This window comes from Salvelinus fontinalis, unplaced genomic scaffold (genome assembly GCF_029448725.1).
Source record: "Salvelinus fontinalis isolate EN_2023a unplaced genomic scaffold, ASM2944872v1 scaffold_0023, whole genome shotgun sequence".
Lineage (NCBI taxonomy): Eukaryota > Metazoa > Chordata > Actinopteri > Salmoniformes > Salmonidae > Salvelinus > Salvelinus fontinalis.
In genome coordinates this window covers 290,800-305,572 of record NW_026600232.1, presented here as the reverse complement: position 1 = coordinate 305,572, position 14,773 = coordinate 290,800, and the positions used below count along the sequence as shown (strand labels likewise).

The following is a 14,773-nucleotide window of genomic DNA, read 5'->3' as shown; positions in this document are numbered from 1 at the left end:
CTCCAACAGTGGTTTATCTATGACCCTCAGGACTGTGTCCTACTCCAACAGTGGTTTATCTATGACCCTCAGGACTGTGTCCTTCTCCAACAGTGGTTTATCTATGACCCTCAGGACTGTGTCCTTCTCCAACAGTGGTTTATCTATGACCCTCAGGACTGTGTCCTTCTCCAACAGTGGTTTATCTATGACCCTCAGGACTGTGTCCTTCTCCAACAGTGGTTTATCTATGACCCTCAGGACTGTGTCTTTCTCCAACAGTGGTTTATCTATGACCCTCAGGACTGTGTCCTTCTCCAACAGTGGTTTATCTATGACCCTCAGGACTGTGTCCTTCTCCAACAGTGGTTTATCTATGACCCTCAGGACTGTGTCCTTCTCCAACAGTGGTTTATCTATGACCCTCAGGACTGTGTCCTTCTCCAACAGTGGTTTATCTATGACCCTCAGGACTGTGTCCTTCTCCAACAGTGGTTTATCTATGACCCTCAGGACTGTGTCCTTCTCCAACAGTGGTTTATCTATGAGGTACAAACACTGAACATGGGATATGTTTCAATCCCCTGCATCAACCTCACCGTTCCGTGTCGTGGACATGTTCCATCTCCTCTTCCTATGCCCTAGGTGTACTGTGTGCCATGCTGGCCATAGCAGACACAGTGAAGACAGAGTCTGCCCTGGCTGTCCATACTTTACTCAGCATGGGGATAGAGGTGGTCATGATCACTGGGGACAACAGACGTACTGCTAAGGCTATAGCCACACAGGTAAGAGAAAGATAGAGACTGCACGCATGCACATGCAGCACATGGGGATGTGGGAAACTTACTCCTCAGCCTGAAGGGTCGCCACTTGTGCCACCAAATTGTACATTCTATGGTGGCGCCGACTGGTAAGACTCTTTGGGAGGGCGGTCACGTGTGCTAGCAAGACAGAGGTTCTGGGTTCGAGTCTTGGTGTGAGCTGAATCAGGAGGAAGTGGTACTCGCTAAGCAAGCAGCATGGCGTTCACTACACACTCACGTCTGAATTGTGTCTCTGTCCCTCCTCCAGGTGGGCATCAGGAAGGTATTTGCGGAGGTGCTGCCGTCCCACAAGGTGGCCAAGGTGCAGGAGCTGCAGGAGAGGGGTCTGAGGGTGGCCATGGTGGGTGACGGGGTCAACGACTCGCCCGCCCTCGCCCGCGCCGACGTGGGCATCGCCATAGGGACGGGCACAGACGTGGCCATAGAGGCAGCTGACGTGGTGCTGATCAGGGTGAGGAGCAGAGTGGGGTGTGGTTGGGATGTTAACTACATACTAGTTACATGTGTTGTGATATACTTGAAAGGGAGAGATGAGGTCTAGTGGCTGTATTTTCTGTCCCAAAGGAACTTTAGTTATTTGATTTTTTTTCTCCTTTCTATGTAGAATAATCTGTTAGACGTGGTGGCCTGTATTGAACTGTCCAAGAAGACTGTTCAGAGGATACGCATCAACTTTGTCTTCGCTCTCATTTACAACCTGGTAGGGATTCCCATCGCCGCAGGTGAGTAACAAATCATATTTTATTAGTCGCATACACATATTTAGCAGATGTTATAGCGAGTGTAGTAAAATGCTTGTGATCCTAGCACCAACAGTGCAGTTGTGTGTGTGTGTGTGTGTGTGTGTGTGTGTGTGTGTGTGTGTGTGTGTGTGTGTGTGTGTGTGTGTGTGTAGTAAAGCTGGGTTGCACTGTACCTCTGCAGGTGTGTTTCTGCCTGCTGGCCTGGTCCTACAGCCATGGATGGGTTCAGCAGCCATGGCTGCTTCCTCTGTGTCTGTGGTCATCTCTTCCCTGCTGTTAAAACTGTGAGTGTATGCTTCTGCCTCTCTTGTCTGTCCGTCCTTCCATCTAACTCCCTGTCTGTTGGGGATTTTGCTGTGTATTTATTTCAACCAATCATACTTGCCCTCCTAGATGTTTTGCATACTTTTCAACATCCCAGATGGGAACTTTTACTGGACATCATGCATTTTTATACCACTTTTCATGCACCAAAATCTCAATCTCTTCACTGTAAACTCGGTCCATTGAGAAGCGTTTCCATAGTAACCTGAGTAAAGCAGCGTGTGCCTGTAGAACAGCCCAGGGCACCGTGTCCAGAGTGTCTCTGTTGCAGCAGCCCACTCACTGAACACTACACAGACTGAACACAGTGCACTTTGACCTCTCAGCTGTATCTACTTAACTATTTGGAACCACTCCAACTCCCTCTTTATTTATGGCAAACAATGTAAATGTCTCAATCTTTCTCTCCTTTTCTGTTCCTTACATGCCACATGTTTTTATGTCATGTTTGTCTTACTCACTCACACGTTATTCTGCCTATATTAACACACCACTTGTCCGTTTCAGGTCAAGTCTCTGTCTCTACTCTTTTCTCCCCATCTTCCTCATACTCGCTCTCTCGTTTACTCGTTCAAATATTTTTTATTGAACACACACAAGAATGGTGTATAGGTATAAAAGACAAGTATGCAATTCTTATCTAAACATAAAAGAGCAGACAGAAACAACAAGACCCTGAGTTCTGGGTATAAAACAAATATTACAAAACAAGACATACAGAACAAGGACAGGCAGAAAGAGGGTAGATGTCACCCCCCTTATTCCCCCTCCCCCCTGTTCCCCTCCCAACTGCTCGGGTGGCGGGGCAAGCACATGCTGCCCAAAGGTAGATTAAAATATTATAATTGAGAGTGCATTAAAATGTACAAATTCACAGCGCCGACTACTCCAAGTAAGAGAGGAAAGGCTGCCAGATTTGATCAAATGTTGATAATTTATTGTTCAGAATATATCTAATTCTTTCTAAGTGTACAGTGTTTGCCAATTCGCTAAGCCATAATTTGGTAGAGGGAGCTTCCCTCCTTTCGCTCTCTCGTTTACTAAAACTGACCTCAGTCCTCTTCTGCTTCTGCCTGCTCCAGGTATAAGAAGACATCAATCGAGACGTATGAGTTCCGGGCCCAGGGAAACATGAAGAGCCTGAGCCCCAGCCAGGTGAGCACCCACGTGGGTCTGGACGACCGGCGACGCACCCCTCCCTCCCTCCGCGGAGCCTGGGAGCGCCTGAGCCAGGGTAGCCGCCTCTCCCTGCCCAACTCCCTCTCCAGCCAGCCGGCCAGCCGAGGTCCATCCACCCCCTCTCTCCAGGACCGCCGCTCCCTGCTGGACCACGAGAAGGAAGTGGGCCTCGTAGTGTAGCAAGGTGCCAGGTAGAGGAGATTATGTCGAAAGGGAAACTACCTGTCCCTATGGAAACCGTCTGATGGAAAGGTCCAAGGGAAACTGTCCACATTCCTTAGTCTCATCCTCTTCATGTCAATTAGATGTATTTTAATATTTGACTGAACAATAACTGAGAAATTAATCAATACCTAGAAATTAATCATTCACAAACTTACTTTCTTTTAAATCTTTCAAGACACTTTTTATCACAAGCGATTAAACAATATGGCTCTTCAGTTTACATTATGAAGAAATGTTATTTGTTGTGAACTTTTTTTAGGGGGATTGTCATGTGTGGTTTGCCCACCTATCGTCTGTTTTGAGTGTGTTCTAATGACTAATTTGTCTCTCCTTTGTCCCTGTAGTCCAAATATATTTCAGTAAAATCTACCAAGGTTTCTGCTTTGTATTTCCCTTGACTTGCTTGCGTAGCCCATCTCATCAAGCTTTTACAAAACATCTCCATCAACATGTACATGTAGGCTTGTAAATAGGCCATATGTGTATAATCACCTTCTAAATTCAAAGCATCGTGTTTGTAGAACCTCATCGGAAAGATCTTTACTACATCTTCAGAGCTAAAGATACACATCAATTCTGTGTCAGTGAGAGAATGGATCATTCATGTGGCATGGCCTGTCATGTCTTCACACTAGTGGTAGTAGATGGTGAGGACAGGGAATAGGTTACACCCCTGAAGTCCCCGAGGGTGCATCTCAATAGTCTGCATTGACTTCCTCAACTGTCTGTCATTTGACCCACATGAGAGAACTGCAATGAATTTGGATTCCTTATAAGATGTGATTTTCCCCCTCACCTTTACGAAGTTCAGGGTAAGGGAGTGGGGTTACCAATCACTGTCTACGTTGCTTGATAATGAGGTCCACAAAATGCGCTCATCTTTCATTCAGTAAACTGAAAAGACTTCTTCTGCTATTAAACTTGTATGTCTATTTCTAAATGATGTTACATAACTGGTTTAACTGGTGGGTGGGCAGCTGTGGGTGGTGGGTGGTGGGTGGGCAGCTGTAGGTAGCCTGCGAGATGAAAAAACTGTATTGTAGGCGCAACATTCAGAGAAACGTATTTGGACAATATTCCTCCTATTCATGAAAACATTGCACTCGCCCAGGCAGTTGTTCTAATAAAGTACTCTGCAGGGACGCGGGAGGGCGAGACTCTCCCTGATAAAGGAGAGGCTCAAGAATACAGTTTCACAGAAGATGCTCAACTGAGACCGTCTCCTAGTTCCACTTGTTTTGTTGTGCACTGATTCAAAAACAGAACTTTACACACGTTGTCGCAGACTATTTCAGGAAGGCTAGAAGGTAAGTAATTGTGAATTGGTGGTTTTTATATTATTAACAAGTATTTGTGGAGAACATTGTAAATTCTATCTAAACAGTAGGCTAACCTTTTTGTCTTGACATAATTGACCATCCAAGTCATTCGATATAGCCTTTGCGCTTATTTCAATTGGATGTGCATGGTTACCAGTTTTCCAGTACGGTCTCCCTCTGTTTTCTGGTCAGTGTGGATGCAAAATAATGTTCAGGTGGATATTAGGTTGTAGGTGACTGTAAGGGAATTCTGCCCTATGCACACAAGAGACCACAGGAAAACTTCTTTGATCAGAGGTTTTGTTAAATAAGGATTGCAACCCGGAGTACACACTTACAGCAATTTGCAAGCAAGACACTCAGTTCTAAAGATGGTGTTTTTCCTTTTTATCCCCTACTATAGTTCACCCCGCCCAGGGTGATGTCCCTTAACTGTAATACCATATAAGCTCATCATTTTCACTCTGCTGGGTGGAGTTCAGGTTATTGTGTTATTGGCAGTTAGTTTCCCAATCCTTCTTCCTCTTATTGCCATCATGTGCTAGCAGAAGTAAGACTGGAACATAGCATCAACAGAAACTGGCTTAGTTCCCTTTATCTGTTACCAACAGTATAGTTCAACACACAGGCTTGTACAATTTACCTATTAATGCTTGTAATGTGTCGACACTGATCCTTAATCTCAGGCTAAAGCAAAACATCAAGTGTTGTACTTTTGTAATTACAGGTGTTCCTAAGTAACAGTTCATGCATAGTATGTATTTTCCACACCCAAGCATCTTCCTATAATGTACAGCTATTATAAAATTCCTTACAGTGACCTGTGCAAAATTCATCATGACTGGTGTGGCGAAGGCATGTCATCACTGTCTGTCTAAGATGGCCAGTAATGGTGAGTGAGTCACACACACAAACACACACAATGTATTCAAAAACATTCATTAACATGAAGGAACTGAATTGCACTGTGGGATATCATGGATAAAATGTGGATCCTCTGTAGCTGCACTCGCAACGCCATGATAGTGATTCCAGCGACCACCCATACGTAAAGAATGTATGCGCGCATGACTGTCAGTCGCTTTGGATAAAAGCGTCTGCTAAATGGCATATATTAATATTATATATTAAAATAGAGTTGGGGATCAATTTATTAGCACTTCAGATATGGGTACTTTCCCTCTAATCAATAGACTCTAGTACCAGAGGCTAAATCTGTTAAGTCCTGCTAAGTACCAGAGGCTAAATCTGTTAAGTCCTGCTAAGTACCAGAGGCTAAATCAGTTAAATCCTGCTAAGTACCAGAGGCTAAATCTGTTAAGTCCTGCTAAGTACCAGAGGCTAAATCTGTTAAGTCCTGCTAAGTACCAGAGGCTAAATCTGTTAAGTCCTGCTAAGTACCAGAGGCTAAATCTGTTAAGTCCTGCTAAGTACCAGAGGCTAAATCTGTTAAGTCCTGCTAAGTACCAGAGGCTAAATCTGTTAAGTCCTGCTAAGTACCAGAGGCTAAATCTGTTAAGTCCTGCTAAGTACCAGAGGCTAAATCTGTTAAGAGCTGCTAAGTACCAGAGGCTGTCTCTCTAGGATGGACTAGAGGAGGGGCAAAGGGGGAGAGTGTTGTGTTCGAGATCACCTAAAGCCAGACCGAGTCAAGACCACGACCGGAGCAAATCGAGACTGAGTCAAGACCGAGACTGCGACGGGGGCGAGGGGACGAGTCCAAGACCAAGACCAGAGCAAATCAAGACTGAGTCAAGACCGAAACTGGGACGGGGGCGAGGGGACGAGTCCAAGACCAAGACCAGAGCAAATCAAGACTGAGTCAAGACCGAAACTGGGACGGGGGCGAGGGGTCGAGTCCAAGTCAAGACCAAGACCGGAGAAAATCGAGACTGAGTCAAGACCGAGACTGGGACCGGGGCGAGGGGACGAATCCAAGTCAAGACCAAGACCAGAACAATGAGAGTGCAATTCAGTACCATGACTGCAATTTTGCAATCGTCATTATAATAAGAGCTCAAAATGTCCAGTATTTCTGTGTTATTATTTCATATGGATTCTCTAGCCATTCAGAATGGTAAAAAGAATGCATGCTTAGGGCAAATAGAGAGCCACTCTACAAATAACCCAAACTAGTCTGTGAGTAATATATAAAAAGACCAAATACATTACGATTTCCCTCGGTCTCCTCTAAGCGTACAACATGACACTCAAACTATTTAAAACCCTAGTCTCCCCTACTAGCTGAGAAAGAACATTTACCCTAGTCTCCCCTACTAGCTGAGAAAGAACATTTACCCTAGTCTCCCCTACTAGCTGAGAAAGAACATTTACCCTAGTCTCCCCTACTAGCTGAGAAAGAAAATTCCAAGGAGCCCAACAAGGTTTGAGGATATGTTTCAACAAAGTAAAGGACAGTAGGCCAATACTACGGTTTAAGTAGGAACCCAGGTTTTAGTATGCTATAAAATATAAATGTGTCATGAAGGAGTGTGGATATCTGGCCCAGCGAAGTGGTTTTATGTGTTGACTGAAGGGGGGACAATAATTATGAGTTTTTATGTTTGTTTTTTACACCACTGGTTTCTGAATCCGAGTCAAGACCGAGTAAAAATGTATCCGAGACCGAGACAAGACCGAGACACTCAATATGTGGTCTCGAGACCGGACTCATCTGCAGTAGGCCTACTACAACACTGAATAGTTCTAATGGTAGTTTAATAAGAGGTTAGATTCAGAGTTAGAAAATGTTCATGTCATCAAGTCATTTTGCAGCAGTCAAAGTGCAGACAGAGGAGGTCACATATTAAAATGGAAAAACACAACAACAACAGAAAAAAAATCTCCGTACTTTGAGTGGAGCTGGTTAATGCTTTGCATGTATTTTTCTGGACAGATTTATAAGTTTCTTTTTCTCTAGCCTACTTTGCGGTGGGACTTCTGTTCTTTCTTGCCGTTCCTCTCACCATGGCGTTTGTAGGTAAGACCATAAATTACAATACTAGAATGGACAGGAACCTTGTTATGATTGATGGGATATAGGTCAGCCATTTTGGTCAGGGAGTTGGTCAGCCATGGTGATAAGATAATGTGCTAAAAAAAATTGAAGAATTTATCTCTACTGTTTGTTAGCTAGATAGCCAGAGAGTTTAAGAGGAATGATTCCATGAATGTTTCAAATGAAATGCCAATATGCCAACATTCCATTCAAATAACGCAGTCAATCCACAGCCAGACACTGGCTGAAATCAGGTGATGATACTGTAGGACTTAGACAAGTGGTAAATACAACAAGTTCTGATATTGTATCATATAATAACACTAACAGCTTTCTGAGAAAACCCAAAATGTTGACATTTATGGATTGTTTACATATAATTTAGAGGCTACTTATACAGAAAATTGGTATAAAACCAGTATAAATTGAAGTTATAATTACTAACAGCACCCGTCCTTATGGACTGTATATCATTTAAATTATTAATTTGATTTAATGCAATTCCCCCCTCCCACAAATCAAACATGTGTTTATCTGTTTAGCATTTTGGTCTCTGGATATACCAATATTCTCAACTCCAGAGCATTTAAATAACTCCCATAGGCCTATTTCCATGGGATCATGTCACTTGCTTTCTCTTTAAAATGTATTGTTGGCCTACCATGAACACACGCTATATATACAGTGCCTTCGTATTCAGACCCCTTGACTTTCCCCACATTTTGTTACGTTACAAGCCTTACTCTAAAAATGTTTAATAAAATAAAAAACTCAGCAATCTACACATGACAAAGCTAAAATAGGTTTTTAGACATTTTTGCAAATTTATTCAACATAAAAAACAAAAATACTTTATTTACATAAGTATTCAGACCCTTTGCTATGAGACTCGAAATTAAGCTCAGATGCATCCTGTTTCCATTGATCATCCTTGAGATGTTTCTACAACTTGATTGGAGTCCACCTGTGGCAAATTCAATTGATTGGACATGATTTGGAAAAGGCACACACTTGTCTATCTATATAAGGTCCCACAGTTGAAAATGCATGTCAAAGCATTCCACCAATCAGGCCTTTATGGTAGAGTGGACAGACGGAAGCCACTCCTCAATAAAATGCACATGACAGCCTACTTGGAGTTTGCCAAAAGGCACCTAAAGACTCTCAACATTTTGAAATGTCTTGAGTAGCCTAATTATAGATTGTTTCTCTTTCTACCCTCTCCAGCTAGGCTACTCCGAACCCCTAGGGAGATACAGGGGAGGGCAAACACTGTCATCCAGGAATCAGGATGTAACTGTTCGACCAAATTATTGTTTTAGCTGTACCCAAAATAGAAAGTGTTTGTAGCTCTCACAGATGCAACCACATCCAAGCATGGAAAAAGTATGCCTATGTGCCTCCCGGGTGGCGCAGTGGTCTAGGGTTCACGCCCAGGCTCTGTCGCAGCCGGCCGCAACCGGGAGGTCCGTGGGGCAATGCACAATTGACATAGGGATATCCTGGCCGGTAGGGATATCCTTGTCTCAGTATGTAAAATGTAATAAAATGTATGCACTCTGGATAAGAGCGTCTGCTAAATGACTAAAATGTAAATGTAAAATGTAATGTAACCGATGTGAAATGGCTAGCTAGTTAGCGTTGGTGCGCGGTAATAGCGTTTCAATCAATGACATCACTCGCTCTGAGGCCTTGAAGTAGTTGTTCCCCTTGCAGCTTTTGTGGAGTGATGGGTAACGATGCTTTGAGGGTGGCTGTTGTCTCTGTGTGTGTAACGGATGTGAAATGGCTAGCTAGTTAGCGGGTACGCGCTAGTAGCATTTCAATCAGTTACGTCACTTGCTCTGAGACTTAAGTAGTGTTGCCCCTTGCTTTGCAAGGGCCGCGGCCTTTGTGGAGCGATGGGTAACGATGCTTCGTGGGCAACCGTTGTTGATGTGTGCAGAGGTTCCCTGGTTCGCCCCCGTGTCGGGGCGAGGGGACGGTTTAAAGTTATACTGTTACATTGATGCTGTTGACCCGGATCACTGGTTGCTGCGGTAAAGGAGGAGGTTGAAAGGGGGGTGAGTGTAACGGATGTGAAATGGCTAGCTAGTTAGCGGGTACGCGCTAGTAGCATTTCAATCAGTTACGTCACTTTCTCTGAGACTTAAGTAGTGTTGCCCCTTGCTTTGCAAGGGCCGTGGCCTTTGTGGAGCGATGGGTAACGACCGTGCTTCGTGGGCAACCGTTGTTGATGTGTGCAGAGAGTCCCTGGTTCGCGCCCGTGTCGGGGCAAGGGGACGGTGTAAGGTTATACTGTTACATTGATGCTGTTGACCCGGATCACTGGTTGCTGCGGAAAAGGAGGAGGTTGAAAGGGGGGTGAGTGTAACGGATGTGAAATGGCTAGCTAGTTAGCGGGTACGCGCTAGTAGCATTTCAATCAGTTACGTCACTTGCTCTGAGACTTAAGTAGTGTTGCCCCTTGCTTTGCAAGGGCCGCGGCCTTTGTGGAGCGATGGGTAACGATGCTTCGTGGGCAACCGTTGTTGATGTGTGCAGAGGTTCCCTGGTTCGCGCCCGTGTCGGGGCGAGGGGACAACGTAAAGTTTATACTGTTACATGTGCAGAGGGTCCCTGGTTCGAGCCCAGGAAGGGTCGAGGAGAGGGACGGAAACTCAACTGTTACACCTACTTTCCTCCTCTCCACTTTATCTATCAGCTCACGTTTCCTATGTTTTAGGCCTACTGCTTGGGCTATATGCTTTATTTGACAACATTATTTGAAAGGAGTTGAAGGTTATTAGTTTATGAGTTGGGTATAACGGGGCAGCGGGTGATAAGATAGTATGTTGAATATTTTACGCATGGGCCCGCCCTAGACTATAAACCAGCAGCGCAGTTAATACTTAGACTTATGTGGATTGCTGCATGTTGCAAAATGAATATGACTATTGTGATACATAATTGCCATGGTAATTTGAAATGTCCAGTCAATGAGCATTATGATTAAGGCCTACTACTCATTCTACAGATCGACGCTTGATGACTGCATCATCTCTCGTAGTAACGGTGCCATTTCAAAAACCGGGAAAATAATAAAATAACCATCTGCTAATAAAACAAGAAAGACGTTAAAGTTAGTTGGAAGCGCTCGTTTTATTTCGAAGACTTGCAGCCGAAAGGACATAACCCGTATGTGAGGAATCTAACGTCTCCCCCTTGCCAACTTTCTTAAATATTCTTAAACCGTTATTCTCTTGCGCATAACGGTTTAAGAATATTGGTATATCCAGAGACCAAAAAGCTGAACAGATAAACAAACACATGTTTTATTTGGGGGAAGGGGGAATTAATTGCATTGAATCAAGTTATGAATTTACCTTCCGTAAGGGATCCAATGTGTCAACGTTTTAAATAAATAGCCTACATTGAAAGGTCTACATTTAATTGTCAGGGACAGTTACAATGTCTCAATATTTTGTTATCCTAATCTACTTATTTAATTATATACTGACTAAAACAAACTCTAAACCATCTAATAATAAAAAGACAAAGTCGTAACAGTTTTAGTTAAAAGCCCATCTTTTATTTAAGCAGACTTTTAACAACTCTGCACTACCAGGGGTCGAGTCTGGAGGGAGAACTGGGAGGGGGCGGTTAGTTCAGGTAGGTTACCCGGCCTGCCTAACGCCTCCTGCGGCCTCCTCTCCTGCGACGCCGGGACACCCTGGGGCGACGGCGCCTGCGGACACTGCGGCTGGCTCTGCGTCTTCTGGGCATAGTGATTGATAGATAAGACTATGAATGATTTTGAGATGTGCCGGGGGTCCCTTTTATAGGGCTGGAGGGGGCGGGAGTTACGTCATCATGGTATAAACGATGATGCAATAATTATTAATGACAATTAGAATTTTGAAAAGTCCTGTCTTAAGGGAGGTCATACATAGTAGCATTGTCAGGATGATGCAATAGTAACTGTGCCATTCCAAACACAAAAACCGGGAAAATACAAAACACAGTGGAATATAAATTGGATAAACAGGTGTGGTAATATGACAAGCTTTGCCCAAAGTTGTAGGAGACCTTCCTGCAGCTTAGAATCCTTAGCACAGGCCTATTATAATATACATATGACAATATTTGAGGATGACAATAATTCATTATATTACACAATTTCTGATATATCAGATGTCTATTTCACTTTTATTCTCCTCCATCAGTAAAATCAGGATTATGTCTCTACTGCCATTCATTCCCATTAGACTGGGTTGGATTTCTCCCTGTCCAATATGGCTGCCATTTTCACCCCATTATGGAACTTTGAGGGCTAGGAAAAACTGCCTAGAAAGGCTGGGAACCTAGGACGAAACCTAGAGAGGAACCAGGCTCTGAGGTGTGGCCAGTCCTCTTCTGGCTGTACTAGTTGGAGATTATAAGAGAACATGGCCATTAAGGCCAGATCGTTCTTCAAGATGTTCAAACGTTCATAGATGACCAGCCAGGTCAAATAATAACAGTGGTTATAGAGGGTGCAAAAAGTCAGCACCTCAGGAGTATATGCAATTTGGGTTTTCATAGCCGAGCATTCAGAGGTCGAGACAGCATGTGCGGTAGAGAGAGAGAGAGGGAGAGGGGCTCAGCAGCAGGTCCGGAACAAGCAGAAACTCAGCAGCATGACCAGGTGGACTGGGGCCTGACAGCCAGTAGTTGTCAGGCCAGGTATTTCTGAGGCATGGCCCTAGGGCTCAGAACCTCCAGGCGGGGAGAGAGCGATGGGAGAATTAGAGGGAGGACACCTAAGATCACAGGGGACCAGATAAGACAGGAAATTACACCAGATAGGACAGACTGACACTAGCCCCCCGACACATAGACTATTACAGCATAGATACAGGAGACTGAGACAGGGGGGGGGGGGGGGGTCTGGGGAGATGCACGTATTGGTTTTGGTACTGTTTTGGTTCTATTGAGTTTTGTTGGTAAACTAATGAAGTATTGATGATGTTTAACCCCTGCAGGTGTGAAGTCTATAGACGACTGCCCTGTTCAGCCAATGATTCCTCTCTACCTGCTGGTGGGTGGAGTTATTGGCAGTGTAAAGGTAATGGAACCATTCCAGATCACAGGTTGTAATGTGGCAACAGGATAGTAGAACAGGTTCCAAACACTTCCAGGCTGTAAAAACAATAGACAGTGCAAAACAATATGTAAGGAAGGCAGGCACTGTCGCTCTAGTGTTCACCCCAATCTGACCCACGACCTCTGACCCTGAACCTTCCAGGTCACGCTGCTCCTGTACGACACCACCCGCATGAGGTCGCTCATCTCCAAGTCGGTCGTCATCGGCGACGACGATGCCGACGAGTATCCATGGAGACAGAACGCAAACAAGTACTACGTGCACATCATCCTCAGCCTGTTCCTGTTTGTCTGGTTCCTCCTGGGGAACTACTGGGTGTTCTCTGTGTTCCAGCCTAACTTCATCACACCCTTCCACCAGCCACAGGACTACTGCAGGAAGTCTCTGTACCTATTTGCTGTGTTTGTGTTGACGCTCAGCCACACCGTGCTGCTCCTGCTACTCTGCTGTGGGGTCTGTGTACACGTCTGCTCTCAGACCAGCACCAGGGACGACTATGGGGATAGTGATGAAGACTGAGTGACTGACTGGCTGTCTGGATGACTGACTCAGAGAAGCATACAGATGTAGGATTTTAATTTGATCACCCTGTTGTTGCAGGAAATACAAGCTTGTAGTGTATCTGAGGTTTAAAAAGGCTTCTGAAGTTTGTAATTTCCACTTTGAAATTTCAGACTTGATTTTCCCTTACAAAAATTGTACTGTATCAAACCCTACAAAAATGTCCATGAATTATAATCCACATAATAATTTACATTTCCTGTTGCTCTTATGATTATTTTCCTGCTGTAGCAAACTGTCTCAAATAAAGATCCTACATCTGTACAGAAAGATTGTAGAGCACTGGCGCATTGCAGTTAGATGGTTCTGTAGTTAGTAGAACAGTGGAGCATTGCAGTTAGATGGTTCTGTAGTTAGTAGAACAGTAGAGCATTGCAGTTAGATGGTTCTGTAGTTAGTAGAACAGTGGAGCATTGCAGTTAGATGGTTCTGTAGTTAGTAGAACAGTGGAGCATTGCAGTTAGATGGTTCTGTAGTTAGTAGAACAGTGGAGCATTGCAGTTAGATGGTTCAGTAGTTAGTAGAACAGTGGAGCATTGCAGTTAGATGGTTCTGTAGTTAGTAGAACAGTAGAGCATTGCAGTTAGATGGTTCTGTAGTTAGTAGAACAGTGGAGCATTGCAGTTTGATGGTTCTGTAGTTAGAAGAGCAGATCGACAGGTGAGGTTGGGTGTGTAACGTTGGGGAGATATGAGCGCAGGGAAAGACTCACCTTAGCATAACTAACAGAAGTTCTAGGCCCCAATATGTGACCTAGACAGTTACACTATGAAAGAAGAGTCATTCTGGTGGCAGCTCCAAAACAAACCTGTCAGATCTACATGTATCATATGTAACCACACAGGTGGGCCTAGGAGCCTGTTGTTAACTTGATTGCATCATGTGTGGGTGTTTTTGTGCAATGTAATTGTCTTTTTAGATATTAAGTTACACAAATGAAACATGTGCTACAATTCTACAACTGTTTCATGTACTTTGTAGGGTCTGAAATGAATTTACAAGGCATGTTTTATATACAGTTCCAGATCAACATTTGATCAACACAGATGTCAGCATGTACAGTATATTGTGTTTAACTCAATGTAGGATTTTAGCACTAATATTTATTAATTCATGTTGGCACTTTCTATAGTATTTTAAATCATTTTGTTTGTCAGGAGGCAATGTGCACTGTTACATTAGGCTCTTGACTTGTGGAAGATCATTTTTGAACGCCGCCAATCTAACAGTACAGCAATACTACTGCACCATCTAGTGGTCAAATCAAGTACTATGAAAGCGTAATCTCACGACAGCTCATTTTTTTATGTAATTATAATCTTTAGTGTGATGAATAATCTCTCAATTTAATTGGTGTTCAGTTTTTATCATAAGGACATTTGAATGCAAATAAATAATAACTTTTTCAGAAGTCTTACATAATCATTCATGAATTCAATTTATTTTGGAGGCAGTAGCTAAATAGGCCATAAATTCCACTCTGATATGTCTAT

At 43.7% G+C, this 14,773-nt stretch overlaps 2 protein-coding genes across 5 annotated transcripts in view; both read left to right on the top strand.

The window, feature by feature from the left end:
* Window positions 1-3,654, top strand: part of atp7b (ATPase copper transporting beta) — a 15,596-nt gene extending 11,942 nt beyond the window's left edge. The window contains exons 17-21 of one of the 3 annotated variants that reach the window (XM_055910647.1): window positions 625-767; window positions 1,054-1,257; window positions 1,411-1,528; window positions 1,731-1,833; window positions 2,956-3,654. In XM_055910647.1, coding sequence (XP_055766622.1) covers window positions 625-767; window positions 1,054-1,257; window positions 1,411-1,528; window positions 1,731-1,833; window positions 2,956-3,232 — 845 coding nt within the window. In that variant the 3' untranslated portion in view covers window positions 3,233-3,654. Of the gene's footprint in view, window positions 1-624; window positions 768-1,053; window positions 1,258-1,410; window positions 1,529-1,701; window positions 1,836-2,955 lie in introns of those variants that run through there. The other 2 variants (XM_055910648.1, XM_055910649.1) reach the window with 2 other exon arrangements.
* A 644-nt stretch (window positions 3,655-4,298) lies between these two features.
* LOC129842232 (transmembrane protein 272-like) lies at window positions 4,299-14,691 on the top strand. 2 transcript variants are annotated; one of them, XM_055910698.1, is made up of 5 exons: window positions 4,299-4,584; window positions 5,414-5,488; window positions 7,517-7,576; window positions 12,598-12,680; window positions 12,861-14,691. In XM_055910698.1, the coding sequence occupies exons 2-5, from the start codon at window positions 5,434-5,436 to the stop codon at window positions 13,236-13,238; spliced, it is 576 nt and encodes a 191-aa protein (XP_055766673.1). In that variant the 5' UTR covers window positions 4,299-4,584; window positions 5,414-5,433; the 3' UTR covers window positions 13,239-14,691. The 2 variants fall into 2 exon arrangements, with proteins under 2 accessions (XP_055766673.1, XP_055766674.1); XM_055910699.1 differs by lacking the exon at window positions 7,517-7,576.
* Window positions 14,692-14,773: the final 82 nt, after the last annotated feature.